Consider the following 20,552-nt stretch of genomic DNA (forward strand, 5'->3'; position numbering starts at 1 on the left):
CACGTGCACCACATACACCACACACATACATACACACCACACACACTACACATACAGCATACACATATACACAACACACATACACACAGAACACACACAACACGCAGATACATAACACTGCACACACTCCCCACTCACACACACACTGCACACCCCACGGGCATTTGGATCTCCTCAAAAGAAAGCGCCCCTGGCAATTCTCTGCACCCCACTCAGTATCTGGAGGGAAGCAGCTGCAGTGCGCCTCTGATGCACCAGATGGCGCTAAACCCTTAAGGAAAATGCTGGATTTGGCCAGAAACAAAAATAAAATGACCTGGGGGAAAAGGGAGTGAACGCCACTTTGAAAGGCACCCCAGCCACGCCTGCACAGTGGCCCAGCCCACAACAGGCAGGAGGCAATCGAAGGACTGTGTCCCCCAGAAGCAGCATTTCTGAGAGGTGTGCAGATTTGAAAAGCTAACAGCTGGATCCTGGTCTCCATAAATCCTTCATTAAAAATGGGGCTGGCAGGGTGGACAAAAAAGTGTAGCACATTTAACTCATCACCCCTGCAAAGCACAGAGGTGTAGCACATTTAACTCATCACCCCTGCAAAGCACAGAGAGGTGTAGCACATTAACTCATCACGTCTGCAAAGCACAGAGAGGTGTAGCACATTTAACTCATCACCTCTGCAAAGCACATTTAACTCATCACCCCTGCAAAGCACAGAGGGGTAGCACATTTAACTCATCACCCCTGCAAAGCACAGAGGGGTAGCACATTTAACTCAGCACCCCTGCAAAGCACAGAGGGGTAGCACATTTAACTCATCACCCCTGCAAAGCACAGAGGGGTAGCACATTTAACTCATCACCCCTGCAAAGCACAGAGGGGTAGCACATTTAACTCAGCACCCCTGCAAAGCACAGCAGTGTAGCACATTTAACTCAGCACCCTTGCAAAGCAGAGGTGTAGCACATTTAACTCAGCACCCCTGCAAAGCAGAGGTGTAGCACATTTAACTCAGCACCCCTGCAAAGCACAGAGAGGTGTAGCACATTTAACTCAGCACCCCTGCAAAGCACAGAGAGGTGTAGCACATTTAACTCAGCACCCCTGCAAAGCACAGCAGTGTAGCACATTTAACTCATCACGTCTGCAAAGCACAGCGGTGTAGCACATTTAACTCACCACCCCTGCAAAGCACAGAGGGGTAGCATGTTTAACTCATCACCCCTGCAAAGCACAGAGGCGTAGCTCATTTAAACTCAGCACCCCTGTAAGCACAGAGGTGTAGCACATTTAGGCCCAGCACTGTTGTTCTCCAGGGTTGCATTTACCTTCTTTCAGCAAGAACCAGGTGTTCCCACCCTTGTCTGAGGAATCCAAGACAAGCAGAGGGGACTTGAAGTCAAGCAGATCTAGTCTTTAACATGAGTTTCAGCCTAGCTGTGATGGCTAATTTTCTGTGTCAATGTAGCTGGGCCGCATAGCCCAGTCGTTGGATCCAGCACTAGTTAAGGTGTTGCTGTGAAGGTATTTTTGTAGGCGTAGTTAACATCTATACTCTGTTAACTTTGAGGTCAAGGACCGGCAGTTTAACAGATTCCTAGGTGATGCTGATGTGGCTAGCCTGCAGAGCTTTGAAGAACCACTGCTCGCGGAAGGTCTACATACACTGTGGTCAACAAAGACAGAGAGATCCTTTTTTCTTTTTTTTTTTTTTTTTGAGACAGGGTCTCACTCTGTTGCCCAGGCTGGAGTGCAGCGGCAAGATCATAGGTCACTGAAGCCTGGAAATCCTGGGCTCCTGAGTAGCTGGGACTACAGGCATATGCTTCTGTTCTCTGCTAATCTTTAAAAAATATTTTTTTGTAGCGATGGGGTCTCGCTTGGTTGACCAGGCTGGTCTCGAATTCTTAGCTTCAAGTAATCCTCCCACCTTGGCCTCCCAAAGTGTGTGGCTGCCGATGTGAGCCACTGCACTCAGTAGCGTAGAATTTTTCTCTTCTCTGGGAAACCGAGGTCTCTGCTCGTCAGGCCTTCCATGGACTGGGTGAGGCCCACCCACATTATAGAGGGTCATCTCTATAGCTCCACAAGGCAGGGATTGTTGGCCTGCTATTTGTTTGTCATCTCTCTTGTTTACTGGGATGTATCCCCAGGGTCCAGGACAGTGCCTGGCACATCTTAGACACCCAACAAATGTTTCTTGAATGAAAATATTTCTGCATTCACTCTAGCAAAAATAATAGTCTACTTTGTGCCAGAATAACTATACTTTGCACAAAAGACAGGCTCTGTTGTCGGCTTTGATTCCCCCTTGCATCCTATTAGTGATGATTCCACATTCAGAATCCCATCTATGTGGATAATTTTGGTCACTGCTGACCTAAGCCAACCATGAGCTAGAGAATGTCATTATCAAAAATACAAATTAGCATATTTTCTAGCTCAAGTGTATATTTTTCCCATATGTCAACTTGTAACAATCGTTGAACACAAAGCACTTTTAAAATAAGCAGTAAAGGGTACCTATTAATAATTCTGCTACTTACCATTTATGCTGTTCCATTTCCCCCATTCATCCCAAAATAGGTTGATAGATATTACTTACTTCACTTCCCCTTTAGGAAGCAGTTAAGGCCCCACAGGGCAAGACTCTGTAAGATCTCGTCTGTGGCGCTTGGCACACATTCTACTCCTAGCAGAAATCACCACTGTTAGAATCATCGTCAAAAATGCCCTTCTGGGCCAGGCACGGTGGCTCACGCCTGTAATCCCAGCACTTTGGGAGGCCGAGGCAGGCAGATCACCTAAGGTCAGGAATTCGAGATCAGCCTGGCTAATGTGATGAAATCCCATCTCTACTAAAAACATAAAAATTAGCCACGTGGGGTGGTGCATGCCTGTAATCCCTACTACTCAGGAGGCTGAGGCATGAGAATCACTTGAACCCAGGAGGCAGAGGTTGTAGTGAGCCGATATTGTGTCACTGCACTCCAGCCTAGGTGACAGAGTAAAATCCCGTCTCAAAAATAAATAAATAAGGCCGGGCACGGTGGCTCAAGCCTGTAATCCCAGCACTTTGGGAGGCCGAGACGGGCGGATCACTAGGTCAGGAGATCGAGACCATCCTGGCTAACACGGTGAAACCCCGTCTCTACTAAAAAATACAAAAAACTAGCCAGGCGAGGTGGCGGGCGCCTGTAGTCCCAGCTACTCAGGAGGCTGAGACAGGAGAATGGCCCGAACCCGGGAGGCGGAGCTTGCAGTGAGCTGAGATCCAGCCACTGCACTCCAGCCTGGGCGACAGAGCGAGACTCCGTCTCAAAAAAAAATAAAAATAAAAATAAATAAATAAATAAATAAAAACAAAGGCCCTTCTGAATTGCATTCTAAAGCATGGCTTGGGGAGTTTAGAGCTTAGTGGAGTAGCCTTGCATTGCTTAGAGTGTAGCCTTGTATTTCCCAGAACCCTTGGCTAGACACCCCATTAAATCCCAACACTCTGATGATTTCTTTAAAACAAAAAAAAAATAGGCAGGCACAGTGGCTCACACCTGTAAGCCAAGCACTTTGGGAGGCGGAGGCAGGTAGATCACCTGAGGTCAGGAGTTCAAAACTAGCCTGGCCAACATGGTGAAACCCCGTCTCTTCCCTCAGCGTCCCAAGTAACCGGGTGTGGTAGCAGGCACCGTAATCCCAGCTACTTGAGAGGCCGAGGCAGGAGAATCATTTGAACCTGGGAGGTGGGGGTTGCAGTGAGCAGAGATTGCGCCATTGCACTCCAGCCTGGGCAACAGGAGCAAAACAACGTCTCAAAAAAAAATTAACAAAATATATTTAAATATATACATATGTACATATTCTCCAAAAAGAGATAGTCATAAGACAATGTGAGAACACAAAACGTGTTTTGGTGACACCCATTGCAAAGCAGTAACGTTAATTAGCTCAAGGCCCCTGGAAAATGATGCCATTTTCTTACTCACCAGCAGGAGGCGGGCTGCTCACACGCAGCAGTGCTCAACCGGCCCACCTGCTTGACTGTGAGCCAGGAAGGCTGCTGTCTGCAGAGGTGGAAGGTTTCAGTGTCTGTGAGAAGACAGGCGAGCATTGATGAGAAGGCTGACGTTTAAAAGCTGCCATTCACCTGAAAGCATTCATAGCTGAATTAAGCCAACTCTGTTTTCGTGATTAATGGCAATCTGCTCTTTTTTGGAAAATAGGCTTAAATTGATTTTTAGGATTAGAATATACTTGTCTAATTATTGGCTACACAGGTGTCACAAGTTTTTCTTAAAGCAGGAAAGATAACACATATGCAGTTCCTCTAGTTATTCTAGCTTCAATATATATCAGTGTGTCTCCTGGGCACTAATTCGGCTTTATTTTTGAGATGGAGTCTTGCTCTGTTGCCCAGGCTGGAGTGCAGTGGCGAGATCTCAGCTCACTGCAAGCTCCACCTCCTGGGTTCATGTCATTCTCCTATCTCAACCTCCCCAGTAGCTGGGACAACAGGCGCCTGCCACCATGCCTGGCTAACTTTGTGTGTGTGTGTGTGTGTGTTTAGTAGAGATGGGGTTTCACCGTGTTAGCCAGGATGGTCGTGATCTCCTGACCTCGTGACCCACCCGTCTCAGCCTCCCAAAGTGCTGGGATTACAGGCTTGAGCCACCGTGCCCGGCCTAATTCGGCTTTTAAAACCTATATAAGTACATTTTGATTTACCTGTGGAGTTTGTGTGTGTGTGTGTTTATAGAGACAGGGTCTCATTATATTGCCCAGTCTGGCCTTGAACTCCTAGACTCAAGTGATCCTCCTGCCTTGGCCTCCCATACTTGTTTTTAAAGGATATTTAAGGCCAGTCCAGGCCTTCAGTGGTCTTTTCCATGTGTACAAACTCCCATAGTCTCATATTCCCATCTCTTTAGAGTTGATCGTGATGATTACAATAACAAAATAATAATGATGGTGATCATAGAAAACACATGGTTACCATTCAGGGTGCAGCTGGCTCTGTGTTAAGCTGCTTGTGTGTTGATCTTACTCATGATGACCCTTGTGAGGTTATTTCTCTTGAGCCACAGATGGACGATCAGGCCAGTACCTTACCTTTCTGAGGGAATTTTGCTTCTCGCTCTCTATATATATATGAAATATATTTCCTATAATCATATGAATATATTTCCTATAATCACATATAAGTTTCCTATAATCACAAATAAGTTTCTCTTTTTTTTTTTTAAGACGGAGTCTCGCTCTGTGTCCGGGCTGGAGTGCAGTGGCCGGATCTCAGCTCACTGCAAGCTCCGCCTCCCGGGTTCCCGCCATTCTCCTGCCTCAGCCTCCCGAGTAGTTGGGACTACAGGCGCCCACCACTGCGCCCGGCTAGTTTTTTGTATTTTTTAGTAGAGACGGGGTTTCACCGTGTTAGCCAGGATGGTCTCGATCTCCTGACCTCGTGATCCGCCCGTCTTGGCCTCCCAAAGTGCTGGGATTACAGGCTTGAGCCACCGCGCCCGGCATAAGTTTCTCTTAAAGCAGGAAAGATAACACATACGCAGTTCCTCAAGTTATTCTAGCTTCAATACATATCAATGTGTCTCCTGGGCACTAATTCGGCTTTATTTTTGAGACGGAGTCTTGCTCTGTCGCCCAGGCTGGAGTGCAGTGGCGAGATCTCAGCTCACTGCAAGCTCCGCCTCCCGGGTTCATGTCATTCTCCCATCTCAGCCTCCCGAGTAGCTGGGACTATATATCTATATATAAGTATATTATAGACATTTCATATATATATGAAATTGCTATTTTCAGCCATGAAGTATGTTAGGAGAGAGACTTGTCCTGTTCCACCCCGACCTCCACCACGCGTGCACACACACACAAATGCATGCAATTCCTCCCGCCATGGGTGAGCAATAGACAGGCACAGAGTTCCATGCAATTACCTAACTGTTACACTGCCCTGTGAGAGCCACACTTTATTGCACAATCGGGCGGTGATGCTGAATTACAAAACCTTCCCGTCCTGGCAGCACAGTGAGCAGGCATTGCTTTAGAGCTTGATGACTAAGGCGGGAACAGAGGGTAAGTTACCCAGCTCACCATGTTCCTCTGCAGGCCCTAAGGGAGAATCGTCCTCTAGAGGATGAATGGTTCCCAAATCTCCCGCCCCTCGCCACCCCTTGGGGCATTTTTAAGGATTCTAATTTCTGTATCCCGCCACAGACCTACTGAATCCAAATCTCCAGGGTCTGAACACAAGCCTCGGCATCATTTTTAGAATCCCGTTGGTGATCCTGACTGAACCCGTGGGCACCCGGCCACTGCTTGAGATGACTCCAGAAGGATTTAAACATCAACATTAAGACACTCATGAAGGAAGCAAAGCAAAGATGTGCTCATCCTGGTAGAAATCCTGTCTCGGCAGTGGCAGTCAAAGGTCAAAACCAGTAGTCTGGGCACCACCCACTCCCAAGGTGTCCTAGAGTTGCTTCTCCCGCTCCCCAGGGTCCGTGGGGTCGGCAGCAGTCACTGGGTCTGGGACTCCCCTCCTTCCCCGTGGATCCACTGGGTGAGGATAGGAAGCACAGGAATAGCCAGGCGCAGTGGCTCAAGCCTGTAATCCCAGCACTTTGGGAGGCTGAGACGGGCGGATCACGAGGTCAGGAGATCGAGACCATCCTGGCTAACACGGTGAAACCCCGTCTCTACTAAAAAATACAAAAAACTAGCCGGGCGAGGTGGCGGGCGCCTGTAGTCCCAGCTACTCGGGAGGCTGAGGCAGGAGAATGGCGTAAACCCGGGAGGCGGAGCTTGCAGTGAGCTGAGATCGCGCCACTGCACTCCAGCCTGGGCGACAGAGCAAGACTCCGTCTCAAAAATAAAAAAATAAAAAAAAAAAGGAAGCACAGGAATAGCTGTGACGCTGAGAAGGGCAGGAACTCCAAGGGCCTTCTTGAGGACCTGTCCCACATGTTAGGTGCAGTGGAACAGTTGGAGATGATGACAAAGGGTATGAGCTTTGGCAGCCGGGGCCTCCTGGTGTCCTTCTTGAAAGCACTTTCAGTAGGTTGGGGAAGGCAGAACCGGTGGGGCAGCAGTGATGGCCCAGGACAGAAGGGCGGTGGGCAGCTGGGAATGGAGGTGCAGCACTGGTGCCAGGGGAAGCAGGCAAGTGGAGGGCAGGAAGGCTGCTGCAGTGAGGGGAGCGGGGCTGGACAGTTTCTCCCACTGCCTTTACCACAAGCTGGGTGGTGGTGGTGGTGGCGGTTGTTTTTGTTGTTGTTTTGAGACAGAGTCTTGCTCTGTCACCCAGTCTGGAGTGCAGTGGCGTGAGCTCAGCTCACTGCAACCCCCACCTTCTGGATTCAAGTGATTCTCATTCCTCAGCCTCCTGAGTAGCTGGGACTATAGGTATGTGCCACCAGGCCCAGCATACACACACACACACACACACACACACACACACACACACACACATATATATATAAAACTTAAGACTGAGGTTGCCATATATATGTGTGTGTGTGTATATATATGTGTGTGTGTATATATATACACACATGTATATAAATATGTGTGTGTGTGTATATATATATATATGACCCAGGCTGGTCTTGAACTCCTGACTGCCCGCACTGGCCTCCCAGAGTGCTGGGATTACAGGTGTGAGCCACCGTGCCTGGCCACAAGCGGTTTGAAAACTGCTCTCTCAGAAGTCCCCAGGGACCTCCAGATCTCCATGACAGCATCTTAGCCTTAGTCCCTTAGCCCTCTTTGTAGCGTGTGACTTGATAATGACAGGAAGAAATCGAGGCTGCAGGGGCTGGAGTATGAACCCAGGCAGCTCGGGGCTCCGATTCTGAACCGGCTGCTCGCAGGCCAGGCAGCCTCGGTCTTAAGTTACTTAGTTCCCGAGACTCTGATTTCTCCAGCGGAAATAGTTAATGACAAGCTCCGTCCTTCAGGGATGCTGCAGTTACTACATTCCATGATGTGGGCAGAGCCCCTGCCACACAGTGCCCTTCCTTATGTAACAGAAGTGTCCTTAGTTTTCTTCTTCAAAGCCTTCCCCTCCTGGGCACCGGGATGCCGGACCCGCTGGCCACCCCTCCCTCTAACACCCTGCAGCTGTCACAGCACCATGCCTACACAGTTCTGTGTTAGCCCGTGCCAAGGTCTGAGTCATCAAATTAATGGGAAAATCAGCCCAAGTAGTGTTGGAGGAACAGAATGCCATGTCGTTCATTGGGAAAGGAATGCTGAAATTTGACTTCTAAGTTAGATAACAACTGCTTCATGCCCTGTGGAGGAATAAAACCATAACTTTTGAGCACATATTGTCTACCAGAAAAAAAAAAAAAAAAAAGACACACCTCATCAGTTTTCTACACCTTAACCCCTAACTCTGCAATCAAGGCCATGATCTACCTGGGCCCCTGTCAGTCCCAGGAGGTCAGAATGAACCCCACCCCGACTGTGAAAGAAAGTTACCCACTTTCGAAAAAGTTAGCCGGCTGTCCTGCTGGCTAAAAAACACTCCCGTAGCCTGGTACTGTTAAAACTTCAGACACGTTAAATTTAGCAGAGTTTAATTGAGCAAGAAAAAAACAAAAAAGCGATTCGTAAATTGGATAGCCTCCACAATTACAGCAGATTCAGAGACTCCAAGGGTGTCTCGTGGTCAGAACAAATTTATAGACGAAAAGCGAAGTGACGTACAGAAATCGGAAGTGAGGTACAGAAATAGCCGGGTTGGTTACAGGTTGGCGTTGGCCTTATGTGAACACAGTTCGAACACTCAGCAGTGTATGAGTGGCTGAAGCATGGCTGCTGGGATTGGCCAAGACCCAGCTATTGTTACAGATGCATACTCTAAAGTTAGGCTGTCAATCCTGTCTACCTATTAAGTTAGACACACTCCTAAGTTGGGTTTTCAGTCTTGCTAAGTTCGACCACAAGGACTCAAATACAGAAATATAGAGTCCTTCTTAGGTCATACTTAGTTTGCTTTCACAGTACTAAAAACCATTTTGCGCTATCAGCATTTTGGTTCTTCCCTAGGGTTTGGGGTATTTTCTCTTCCCCGTGCTTTCTCCTCTGTCTCTGACCTTCAGTGTGGGCATCTCCATGTGGGGGTCCTTGACTCCTTGGCTCACATGAGCTCCGGTGTCCTGTGGGGTGGACATGAGGGTGCCTCTCCACCCACACTGCTGCCCATGGCTTGCAGGAACCCAAGCTCAGCCCAGCAAGCCTCAACCTCAGGCTGTAGATCTGGGGAGGTCTCTCTTCCTGGCTGCAAACTGCTGGCTTCTCACAGGATCTCCTCATAGTGGAAGACGCAAGAGAGCTCTCTGGGGTCCCTTTAATAAGGGCATGAATCCCTTCATAAGGGCTCCACCCTCATGACCTAATCACCTCCCAAAGGCCCCACCTCCCAATAGCATCACCTTGGTGGGTAGGATTTCAACATGTTGATCCGGGGAAGAAGTAATGTTGGCCCCAGTGCAGAGTCTGTGAAGGAAATGATAATGGTACATATCCTTGCAGGTGAAAACAGAAAGTGCTGCTCTCAGTTTTCTCTCTTCCAGTCTAGGGATCAAACCCTCCTAGCTACCTCCCTCTCCGCTGGGTAAACTGGCCCATCCAGTAGCTCAGTGCACACTAGTGTGGAAATGTTTACATGGGGAGTCTTTTGTAATCACTCCTAGGTATTAAGCTTGCAGTGCCCTGATTTGAAGGACGTTTGCTGCTGGAGGTGTTAGATCCAGAGCCCTTTTGGGAAATCCTAGTTGCTTTCTGGTGGGCTTACAAGTTACACTCTGCTTTGTGTGCTCTGGGGATCAGAAGTCAGAGAAAATTGGTATTTTGGGAAGCAATTATTTCTCTTCCTTTGCCATCATTTTAATCTTTCTTCCTGGAAAGAATTAAGCATATTAATATAAATTTGCAAGTTTCCAGTTCTTAATTCCCCTCCAGTAATGTGCTATTGACAGGCAGGAGGTTTCTGGAAGTTGAGCTCTGAATCTTTCTCTTGGGCTGACTGTAACATCCTTTGTTAGAATAAACATTGTATTCACCCAGTTGAAAATGCTCTTAACGGCCAGGCGCGGTGGCTCAAGCCTGTAATCCCAGCACTTTGGGAGGCCGAGACGGGCGGATCACGAGGTCAGGAGATCGAGACCATCCTGGCTAACACGGTGAAACCCCGTCTCTACTAAAAAATACAAAAAACTAGCCGGGCGAGGTGGCTGGCGCCTGTAGTCCCAGCTACTCGGGAGGCTGAGGCAGGAGAATGGCGTAAACCCGGGAGGCGGAGCTTGCAGTGAGCTGAGATCCGGCCACTGCACTCCAGTCTGGGCGACAGAACGAGACTCTGTCTCAAAAAAAAAAAAAAAAAAAAAAGAAAATGCTCTTAACTTGGCAACATGTAACAAAGGCTTTAGGTGTGCACACACCTGAGCCAGAAACTTCAGCCCCTGAATGCTCCTCCTGCAGACAAGGCCTCCCAGATAAGTGCTAAGACTCTAGAGTTTAGCAAGCCCTGCCCAGTGATAATCTGTCCACATAGGTTGTGAGTGCTGGGATATTTACAGTCATTTCTGCCGTTTTATTTTATACTTTCTATTACTTTCTACATTTCAATAGTTTTACTTCTTGCCTTTCTTTTGACTAACTCTTTTGTTTGCCTTTCCACTGTATTTTTCCTTGTTTAGAAGTAAATTGCTTTCTCTTTTATTTTATTGATTACCCTAGAATGTACACATATATTAATGTAAAAAACTCTAATGACCCTCTGCCTGAATCATGCCAGCACGTTAGAATCATCCAGTTCTCACACTTCCGTACTATTTTTTTTTTTTTTTGAGACAAAGTCTCACTCCATTAGCCAGGCCGAAGTGTACTGGCACCATCTCGGCTCACTGCAATCTCCACCTTCCAGGTTCAAGCGATTCTCTGGCCTCAGTCTCTCGAGTAGCATGTGCACCACGCCCAGCTAATTTTTGTATTTTTAGTAGAGACGGGTTTTGTTATGTTGGCCAGGCTGATCTAGAACTCCTGACCTCAGGTGATCCACCCACCTTGGCCTCCCAAAGTGCTGGGATTACAGGCGTGAGCCACCACACCCAGCCTACTTGCATTTTTTCTTTTTTAAAACCAGCAAATTAAGCATCATTTACAGTTTTATATAATGAGTATTTCCTGTGACTTACCAAACATTACCCATTTTCTCTTCTCACAGTTTCTTCTTGCAACTCCTGGCTCCTTCTGGACTTTTCCTAATTCCATGTTTCTTTTTTTTTCTTTTTCTTTTTTTTTTTTTTGAGACGGAGTCTCGTTCTGTCACCTAGGCTGGAGTGCAGTGGCACGATCTTGGCTCACTGCAACCTCCGCCTCCCGAGTTCAAGCAATTCTCCTGCCTCAGCCTCCTGAGTAGCTGGGACTACAGGCGCCCACCACCATGCCCAGCTAATTTTTGTATTTTTAGTAGAGATGGCGTTTCACCATGTTGCTCAGGATGGTCTCAAACTCCTGACCTCGTGATCTGCCTGCCTCAGCCTCCCAAATCCATGTTTCTTTAGTGAACTTCTGTTTATGGGAAATGCTGTTTTTTATGACTGTGTTTTTATTTATGCTCATTCTTAAAAATTAATTTTGCTTGGATAGAATTCTAAGTGGGCTGGTATTTTCTGTCAGTGCTTTGAAGATACCATCACTGTCTGCCAGCACCCATGCATTGAGAAATCAGCTGGGGAAATAATTGTAACTTCTTTGTAGATAATTTTTTTTTTTTTTTTTTTTTTTTTGCCATTCTCTCCAAACACTGTTTCTCTCTCATGCTCTTTGTTATTTCCTTCTAGAACTCTAATTAGAAAAACATTGGACCTTCTCACCTTATCCCCCCATCTCTTAATCTCCTTTTCATATTTTTTACTTCTTGGCATTTTATGTAATTTCTTCAGCTCCATCTTTCAGTTCACAAATTCTCTCTTCATTTGTATCTAATTTGCTATGTAACTCATCAACTGAGTTTCTAATTTTAATTATTAGTGTTTCCTGTCCAGAAAAATGGACAAAACAAAGAAATTTGTTTCTTTTTCACATCTTCCTAGTTAATTGTGACAGTCTCTTATTCCATTATCATGACCTTTATTTATTTAAACATAACAAACATATTTAGTTTATACTCAGTTGGGTTTTTTTGAGACAAAGTCCCACTCCATCCCTGGGGCTGGAATGCAGTGACAAAATCTCAGCGGACTGCAACCTCTGCCTCTCAGGTTCTTCTCTGGCCTCAGCCTCCCAAGTAGCTGGGACTACAGGTGCACACCACCACGCTTGGCTAATTGTTGTGTTTTTAGCAGATACAAGGTTTCACCATGTTGGCCAGGCTGGTCTCGAACCCCCAGCCTCAAGTGATCCACCCGCCTCAGCCTCCCAAACTGCTGGGATTACAGGTGTGAACCACTACACCTGGCCAGTACTCTGTCTCTGACCATTCCAATATCTACAACCTTTGCTGGTTAGATTCTGCAGTTTGTGTAATTCTGTGACTTTCACTCATGTAGCTAGTTTTCTCCTGTATTAGGTGACTTTTTAACTTTTTTATTGTGATCCCAGATTTCTTAGAATTTTATTTGTGTAATTTCTTTGAGGTTTGGCTTTTTTACATGCTGTGCACCACAAAAGATATTTTTGCTTCCGCTTGGTTCCAGGGTATACTGCCAATCTGGTAATATTTCAAATTAATTTTTGGCTTGAGGTTTTTTAAAGCTAATCAGATAGGATGAATTCTTTTCACCAACCCTCGTGTCCAAGGCCTGATGATTAGGAATGTTCAGAGAAATGTTTTCCAAACCTGCTGTATCACAGAACCCAGCCTGAGTGGTCTCAGCATGTATCTATCAATTCTCTCTTCTGGGCAGGTTTTCACCCTGGCTTCCTCCACTAAGAACGTCACCCTCAGGAGTCCAGGTCCTCTGTGTGTAGTAAAACTGGATTCTACCTCCCACCCTGCTTCAGCCAGAGGCTTTGTCTCCTGCCTGTGCCCTTAGGGCCTGGGACGACCTGGATGATGGGGACCCAGGACTAAGAAGATAGCCCCACAGCAAATGCCAGGCTCCTTCCTCCCAAACCAGGAGGATTTACTGTCTTTAAGGATTTCCTTTACCTTCCCACCCTATCAGCCACATGTTTATAAAAGATTTTTTTCCATATTTGATCCAGCATTTTTAGGTGTGTGGACCTGGGAGAAATTGCCCTTTGCATGCAGAATGCCATGTTTTGCTAAAAAATGGCATTTTGAAATTATTTTCTAATAAGTAAAATTGTATTTTTCTCCAATTTGTATGACTTGCCAACTTGCCACCAGCAAGCAGTTGTAAACCACTGCTACAGAGCTACAGACTCCTAGACCTGAAAAAGAATAGCAAGGAACATGAGGCAGGGGTGGCACTGGGGTGCACATCGGTGGGGGGGATGGGTGTTTGCTACGTGTCACTGACAGGACCACACGTGACTCTGGTGACTGGAAGATGCGTTGTGAAGACACATACCTAGTTACCAAGTTGTGAAATGGCCCTTACTAACCACAGCGCCCTCACGGGGCCTCTGCTGTGAGTGGATCTTAGCAAAGGAAGCACTCATTCACCTACAGTTGCCTTCTAGCAGCTGACTCCGTGTTATTCTAACAAAGTATTCACAAATCACGTGACACCCTGGCAGTTATCAAAGCATGTTTCCTTCGTGCCCATGATGGCTCATTAACAGAAATGAAATTGGCTTCACCCAGTGACCAGCCCTAGGCAAAGCTTGTCTGTGGTGCCCCCACCACTGTCAGGGATGCACCCACATGCCCTTCCCATTTCACAGGGTCCTATTCTGGATGGCTGAAAGTTTAGTGCCTTCCTGGGCTGTGTCATTCATTCATTCCCTTGGCTAAAATGCACTAAGCACCTGCTGTGTACCAGATGCTATGCCAGAAATGAGATGTGAGGATTTCTGAAGCGTGATCTTGTTCCTGGAAGAATTCACTTTCCACGGAAATAACAGAAACATGAGCACTAATTCCTAAAGACACTGTTAAATGCAGCACAGTTATTCTCACCATGATACTTCATCCACAAAGATTCAAAAACTCTAACATTTCAAAAAGGTTTGGAATTCGAAAGTGAAATGACAACGTTTGGATTCATGTTTTTGGTGATGCTTCATCTTATCTGGGGATAATCCCCAAATGACTGGTCCTTAAGGTCACAGATGCCAACCACAGCCAGCCCAGGACCTCTTGCTTCCACTCCCACCAGAAAACCTCCTTATACATGATGGTGCAGGCACCACCCAGCTCTCAGTGACATGAAAAAGGTCAGCAAACGTATTTAAAAGCTTGCCACACTGGAGTCCTCCATACCCCCAATGCACAAGGCATTTCATCGAAGAGATGAGGACTGTGAGAGAGCGTAGGGAATGTTTCCAGAGTCGCCCCCCTCTGGGTGGAGCTGGGATTTGAACCAGACAGCCGGCTCCAGAGCCACAATTTTCACTCACAGCTCCCACTGCCCTCTCTGGCACATCGACTTCATTTCCTGTTTTTGCTCCTGTCTCTTCTGTGACAACATTTGGAGTTCCCCATTTGCCAGGTGCAAGGAAGGATAACAAGATGTAGAGCAAAGTTTAAAAGCAAAGAATCCGGAGTCACACAGATGCTCCCTCTTACCAGCTTTGGGCCATGTTTTCACCTGTCTAATCCTCGATGTGAAATAAAAACTAGACACTCACTTCACATCTGACGAAGTGTCTAATGAGAAGTGTATTTGAGCACTGATCACCTTGCCTGCATATTAAGCACCTGATAGGTGTTATTTATTACAATTATGCAAAACAACAGAATAGAAGAGCTCACACTACAAAACCGAACAATCTCTTCCCCGCTCCAACGCATACGCCACATGCCAGGGACAGCATCCCCATCTGCCCAGTAGCTGTCTAGCATTTGTCAAGTGCATTGATATTTAGGCTTCTTGCCCGAAGGCACTCCTGTCTTCAAGAATTTCCTGTACCAGCGTACAGGGAACCTAAACCCTGATTCCAGTAACAGAAAGCTGAGATTAAATGCCTTTCCTCTTTGCTTACCCAGGCCTACAGAGTTGATGAAAGAGCCGCAGAGCAGGCTCGTTGGGAAGAAGCCTCCAAAGAAACCATCAAGAAAACCACGAAGCCCTGTCCCCGCTGCCATGTACCAGTGGAAAAAAATGGTGAGTCGGTGCTGAGCAGAGAATGAGGATGTCGTGGGCTCTGTGGGGAGAATCATGCCAGTCAGGGATCCCAGGATTAAATGAGATGCTGCATGAAGGTGCCTGGTGTGTTGGGTAACCCCTTGAGAAATGTTACCCATTATCATTATTATTATTGTTTTTGCTACACAGAAATATTTAATGAGTGAGTAGTTCCATGGCTATGTGAGGCACACAGTTAGCATTTATGTGGTTGGAAAGGGAATAAATATAGAAACTAGAACCAAGATATGGAAGGTGGTTGAGGATAAGTGGCAGTCAGGAGGCAGCTGTGGTTTCTCCATCCTCCCTGGTGAACCTTCCCCAGCACTGAGGCTGCACCATATGACCCTGTTGTCTGCCAGCCGTCAGTCTGTAGCCTTCCCCAGCTTTGCAACATTATTCAAAATTAAACTCTCATCTATATTTAAAGATCCCTGTGGCCTGCCCCTGATGACTCAGTACCAATGGGGGACTTCCTGCTGTCTATCCTGGACATGCCACTCAGGGCAAAGCCATCACAACCAGTGGTCAGAGAGCCTGTTCTCAATGCGATGCACTTGTATGTGTGCAAAAGGCAGAGTCAGCAGCGCTGTCACAGATGAGCGATGACATGAAGCCAGCTGCAGCCTCTCCCAGCTTCTCCTCAATGAGCATCAGCAATGCCCTGGCTGGCAGGTTGCCCAGAGCTGACTTGCGGGAGGGAAGCCCGGCCATCCTAGGATGGGCACTCAAGCCTCTCTCTTTTCAGTTGTGCCCTTCGGGAAGTCTTCATTAATGCAAACAAGAGTGTGCTTGAACACATCCCAGAGCCGCAGGTGCTGGCTTAGCTCAGTCCAAATCCTTAGTGCTGGATCAGTGGCTTCCTGCAGAGAAAATAAAGAATTTACCCAGCATGTCCTTATTATTCCGTTGCATGCAGCAATGCTCCTAGAAAATGCAGGGATTGGCATGCACCTATAAAGAGCAGAAGGCATCGATGGGATAGAAGGAAAGAGCTTCTCTAGTTTCCACCGCCACTCACTGGTTAGCAGGTTGCACTGGGAAATGGGAGGGAAAGAACACGGAAGGGCCCTTCCCAGGAGAAGATGTATGATGGTTTGGGATCACAGGCCTGGTATTTCACTGACAAGGGTGTAAAGCACAGAGATTAGACAGTCTTGATCTGTCGCCCAGGCTGGGGTGCAATGGCGCAATCTTGGCTCATTGCAACCTCCACCTCCCGAATTCAAGAGATTCTCCTGCCTCAGCTTCCCAAGTAGCTGGGACTACAGGTATATGCCAACACGCCCAGCTAATTTTTGGATTTTTTAGTAGAGATGGGGTTTCACTGTATGTCGGCCAAGTTGGTCTCGAACTCCTGATCTCAGGTGATCTACCCGCCTTGGCCTCCCAAAGTGTGAGCCACCGTGCACGGCCTTAATTTTTTGTTTGTTTTGTTTTTTAATAATGATTCTCAAGGTTGGTGAGGACATCATAAGTTAGCGTAACTTTTCTGGAAACCACTTTGGCAATACATATATAAAGACTTTATATTATTTGACCCAATAATTCTACCTCTGAAAATCTATCCTAAAGAAATAACCTGAAATATATAATATACAAACACGCCCCCCACCCCCACACACATTTTAGGAAAAAAGGTGCCAACTGCAGCATTATTTATAGTATAGTAAACTCAAAATCATCTAAGTGTCTAATGGCTTCAATATGAGAAAGATTGGTTTATTTTTTGATAAATCCATGGTAAAGCATCACACAGCCCCACATTGCAGTCTTGCAGGAGTTAGGACTCTGCCATGGACTGTGGCTGTGTGAGCACCAGTTTCCTCACTCATAAGATGGATTTCAATGGGACTTCCTCACAGGATGGGCAGGAGGAGCACACGGAGACGTGTGCTGGTTCGTGTGGATGAAGAAGTTATGAAGGCATGGCGGAAAGGTTTACATTCATCCCAAGTGAGAAATCAGAATTTCAAAGCAAGTGGTACATGATGTCAGTTTGGAAATAAGTGTATATATGGGAAGAAATAGAATCAGAAGAAAAAGACTGGAAGCAAGATGTTACCATGTCATAGTGAGTAGCTCTGGGCATGATAGGATCAAAGAGGACTTTATTTCTTTGTGTGCTTTTCTGTAATAAACATGTGTGTTGTATAACCTTAGAGAAACAATTGGTAAAAATCAGCCAGGTCTCTGTCTTCAGTGGGGCTCCTTAAACACCCACCCATGTTCCCTCTTCTGGCAGGCTTCACAGGCACGGCAGGTGGAGAATTTACCCAGTGGGTCTAGGGTCCATACCTTAGTGGCCTCCTCGTTAGCCCAGGCTCTGGTGGTGGCAGTTTGCAAGATAAGACGTGGTCAGTGAGGCTGGGTGTGGTGGCTCACACCGGTAATCCCAGCACTTTGGGAGGCCAAGGCAGGTGGATCACCTGAGGTCAGGAATTCGAGACCAACCTGGCCAACATGGGGAAACCCTGTCTCCACTAAAAATAGAGAAGTTAGCTGGGCATGGTGGTGCATGCCTGTAGTCCCAACTACTTGGGAAACTGAGGCAGGAGAATTACTTGAACCTGGGAGGCAGAATGTGCAGTGAGCTGAGATCACGCCATTGCACCCCAGCCTGAGCGACGGAGCGAGACTCTGTCTCCAAAAAAAAAAAAAAAAAAAAAAAAAGGAAGTGGTCAGCGAGCCTGGACCTGTTGCTTTCTGTTTCTCTCCTCCGTGGTTGTTTGGTTCAGCACTTACTATCAGCTTGTGGGGACACCTGAGACACTTCGCCTTTGTGACACATAACACAGTCTTGTGGCCTTAAATACTATCCCTGTACTGATGGCTCCCAAATCTACACCCCACCCTCATCTCATCCCCGGGTCCAACTCAAATAGCCAGCTGCTTCCTTAATGTCTCCACTGATTGTTCAATGGACAGCTCAAATTTTACAAAGCAGAGTACTAGCTGCTCCTAGAAAACCTTTTCCTCTAGAGTGCACCCCACCTCAGTCAACAGCACCGCCCAGTTCCTCAAGCCACTAAGCTAAAGCTCATCCTTCATTCTACCCATTTCCTTACGCCCTGGTCACCACGGCCTTCCCCGTGCTCTGATCCAGCATCTGCCCAGCTCTGACTCCACATCCCCAGCCAGTGCCCTGCTTGCCCACCTCCTCTTCCAAGTACCGCCTCCCAAAGGGGCTCTTGCCTCCACTCTCGCATATTTACGATCCATCCTCTACATAGACGCGTAGACTTCTCAAAGGCAAGGTGAGTCCTGCCCTTCTCCCCGGGGGTCCCCACTGACATTGCAACCACACGGGTCCCACTCCCACTCCCTCAGTCCTCCCCAGGACACTTCTGTGTCGTCATTGCCCATGGGTGGCTCCTTCCTGTCTTTCAGATCTCAGCCCAGCTGACCTCTTCTCAGTGAGACCGCCCCTTACCACCCTGCCAAAGACCCCTGCCCTCCTGTGGGGGGCGCTGTCAGCACCATCCGACCTCTGGAGGGGGAAGCACTGCCATTTCCTCTGCGGGGGGCCTGCCTGCGGATGGCCTTGAGCTCTCTGGGCAATCACCTCTGCCAAGAGAGTTAGTTCTGGCTCCCTCCCCTTCCCCAGAGAGCTCCTGTCCCATGACTGCTGCTTGGAGGTGGTCATAATACCCAACCCACTAACCAAATTCAGGACCACCCTGAGAGCTGCCCCAGCCCTGGAGCTCCTGGGCATCAGCTGAGGCCTCTCAGGCTGTGCCTGAGCTGGGCTTCTCCTCTGCCCAGCCTGCCTTCCTCCCTTTCCATCTCAGCATCTGCTTCCCCCTTTAACCAACGAGTCCCACCCACCAGTTTAACAGTAATTTCATAGCACCACCTCCTTCCCAGATCATTGCTTAATTTGTTCATTTACATGTTTGCTGTCTGTCGCCGTTTAGAACATAAGCCGATGAGATCAGGGACCTTGACTGTCTAGGCTCCAATCGCAGAAGAGTGCCTGGACAATAAATATTTGCCGAATTAAAACTTAGCTTGTAAGCTGGGTGCAGTGACTCACACCTGTAATCCCAGCATTTTGGGAAGCCAAGGCTGGCAGATCACTTGAGTTCAAGAGTTCAAGACCAGCCTGGCTAACATTGTGAAACTCTGTCTCTAGTAAAAATACAAAAAAAAAAAAAAAATAGCTCAGTGTGGTGGCAGGCACCTGTGATCCCAGCTACTCGGGAGGCTGAGACACAAGAATCGATTGAACCCAGGAGGTGGAGGTTGCAGTGAGCCAAGATTGCACCACTGCACTTCAGCCTGGGTGACAGAGTGAGACTCCGTCTCAAAATAAATAAAACACAAACAAACAAAAACTTAGCTTGTAAACAGTTTAGAGATAGACACATAAACAGATCTCTTTAATAAAATAATATAGGGAAGAAAGCTATCAGGGCACACAGACCCGGAGGAGGCTTCCCGGAAGAGATGATACCAGTGAAGAACTGAAGAATGGGCAGATATGAGCAAGGCAAGGAGGAGCAAGAGGAGGCGTCCTACGCCCCAGGACTGCATGAGCAAAGGCACCGGTGTGCACGACCCAGTGTGTGGAGGCAGCCCCTGCTGCTGGTGTTCCAGGTACCACCCACACGAGCCTCAGCTGAAGCAGTGGGTAGGATGCAGAATGTAGGTCCCCGAACCGCAGGTTTGGGGCTTGGACTTGATCTTGTGAGGCAGGGAGATATTCTATGGTGAGAAGCAGGAAAATTATTCATCAGATCTGCCCTGGACTCAGAACACGCCGGCGCCTCCAAAGATGGAGTTGTAGGAGTCATATGGTTCGTGACTGTAAGAAAGTTTCTCCCCGTCGGGCTATTTCTTGGAAATATTGTGATGTACTATAAATGAAAGCACTAATTTTTTACCTCCGAATTTTTAACTTACAAATGGAAAAGCTGAGACTTGAAGCTTATTAGCGATGGCCTAAACTGTTTAAAAGTGCATCACTATAACTGAAACAAGACATAGACTCTATGACCAAGGATGTTACCTGGTTCTCACCAAGGTTTATGGCCTGTTACATACTCAGTTGTGTTTCAGGAATGCCCTTCATCCCTCAGAGAAGCTGAATGATAATGCAAGGAATTTCCATTTTAAGCACAGGCTAAACCCTGGTACTTTCTCCTATAATCCCCTCCAGTCTCCAGAAATGTCTTCACTTCCATCTCAAGCAGATGAGATTCTGGCTCCATTCCCTGACTGAGCGTGTGGTGCTCCTTAAATTTGCCTTCAGGTTGTTCAGGGACTTCCACGCTCTCATTA

General features: G+C 47.3%; 1 protein-coding gene across 9 annotated transcripts in view; it reads left to right on the top strand.

The window, feature by feature from the left end:
• The window catches only part of PRKN (parkin RBR E3 ubiquitin protein ligase), a 1,377,649-nt gene that overhangs the window by 1,348,262 nt on the left and 8,835 nt on the right, over nt 1-20,552 (top strand). For all 9 annotated transcript variants that reach the window (XM_071095931.1, XM_011750983.3, XM_011750978.3 and 6 more), the window contains one exon: nt 15,131-15,248. In XM_071095931.1, the coding sequence (XP_070952032.1) occupies nt 15,131-15,248 (118 nt within the window). The remainder of the gene's footprint in view (nt 1-15,130; nt 15,249-20,552) is intronic.

This window comes from Macaca nemestrina, chromosome 5, assembly GCF_043159975.1.
Source record: "Macaca nemestrina isolate mMacNem1 chromosome 5, mMacNem.hap1, whole genome shotgun sequence".
In the NCBI taxonomy this organism is placed as follows: domain Eukaryota; kingdom Metazoa; phylum Chordata; class Mammalia; order Primates; family Cercopithecidae; genus Macaca; species Macaca nemestrina.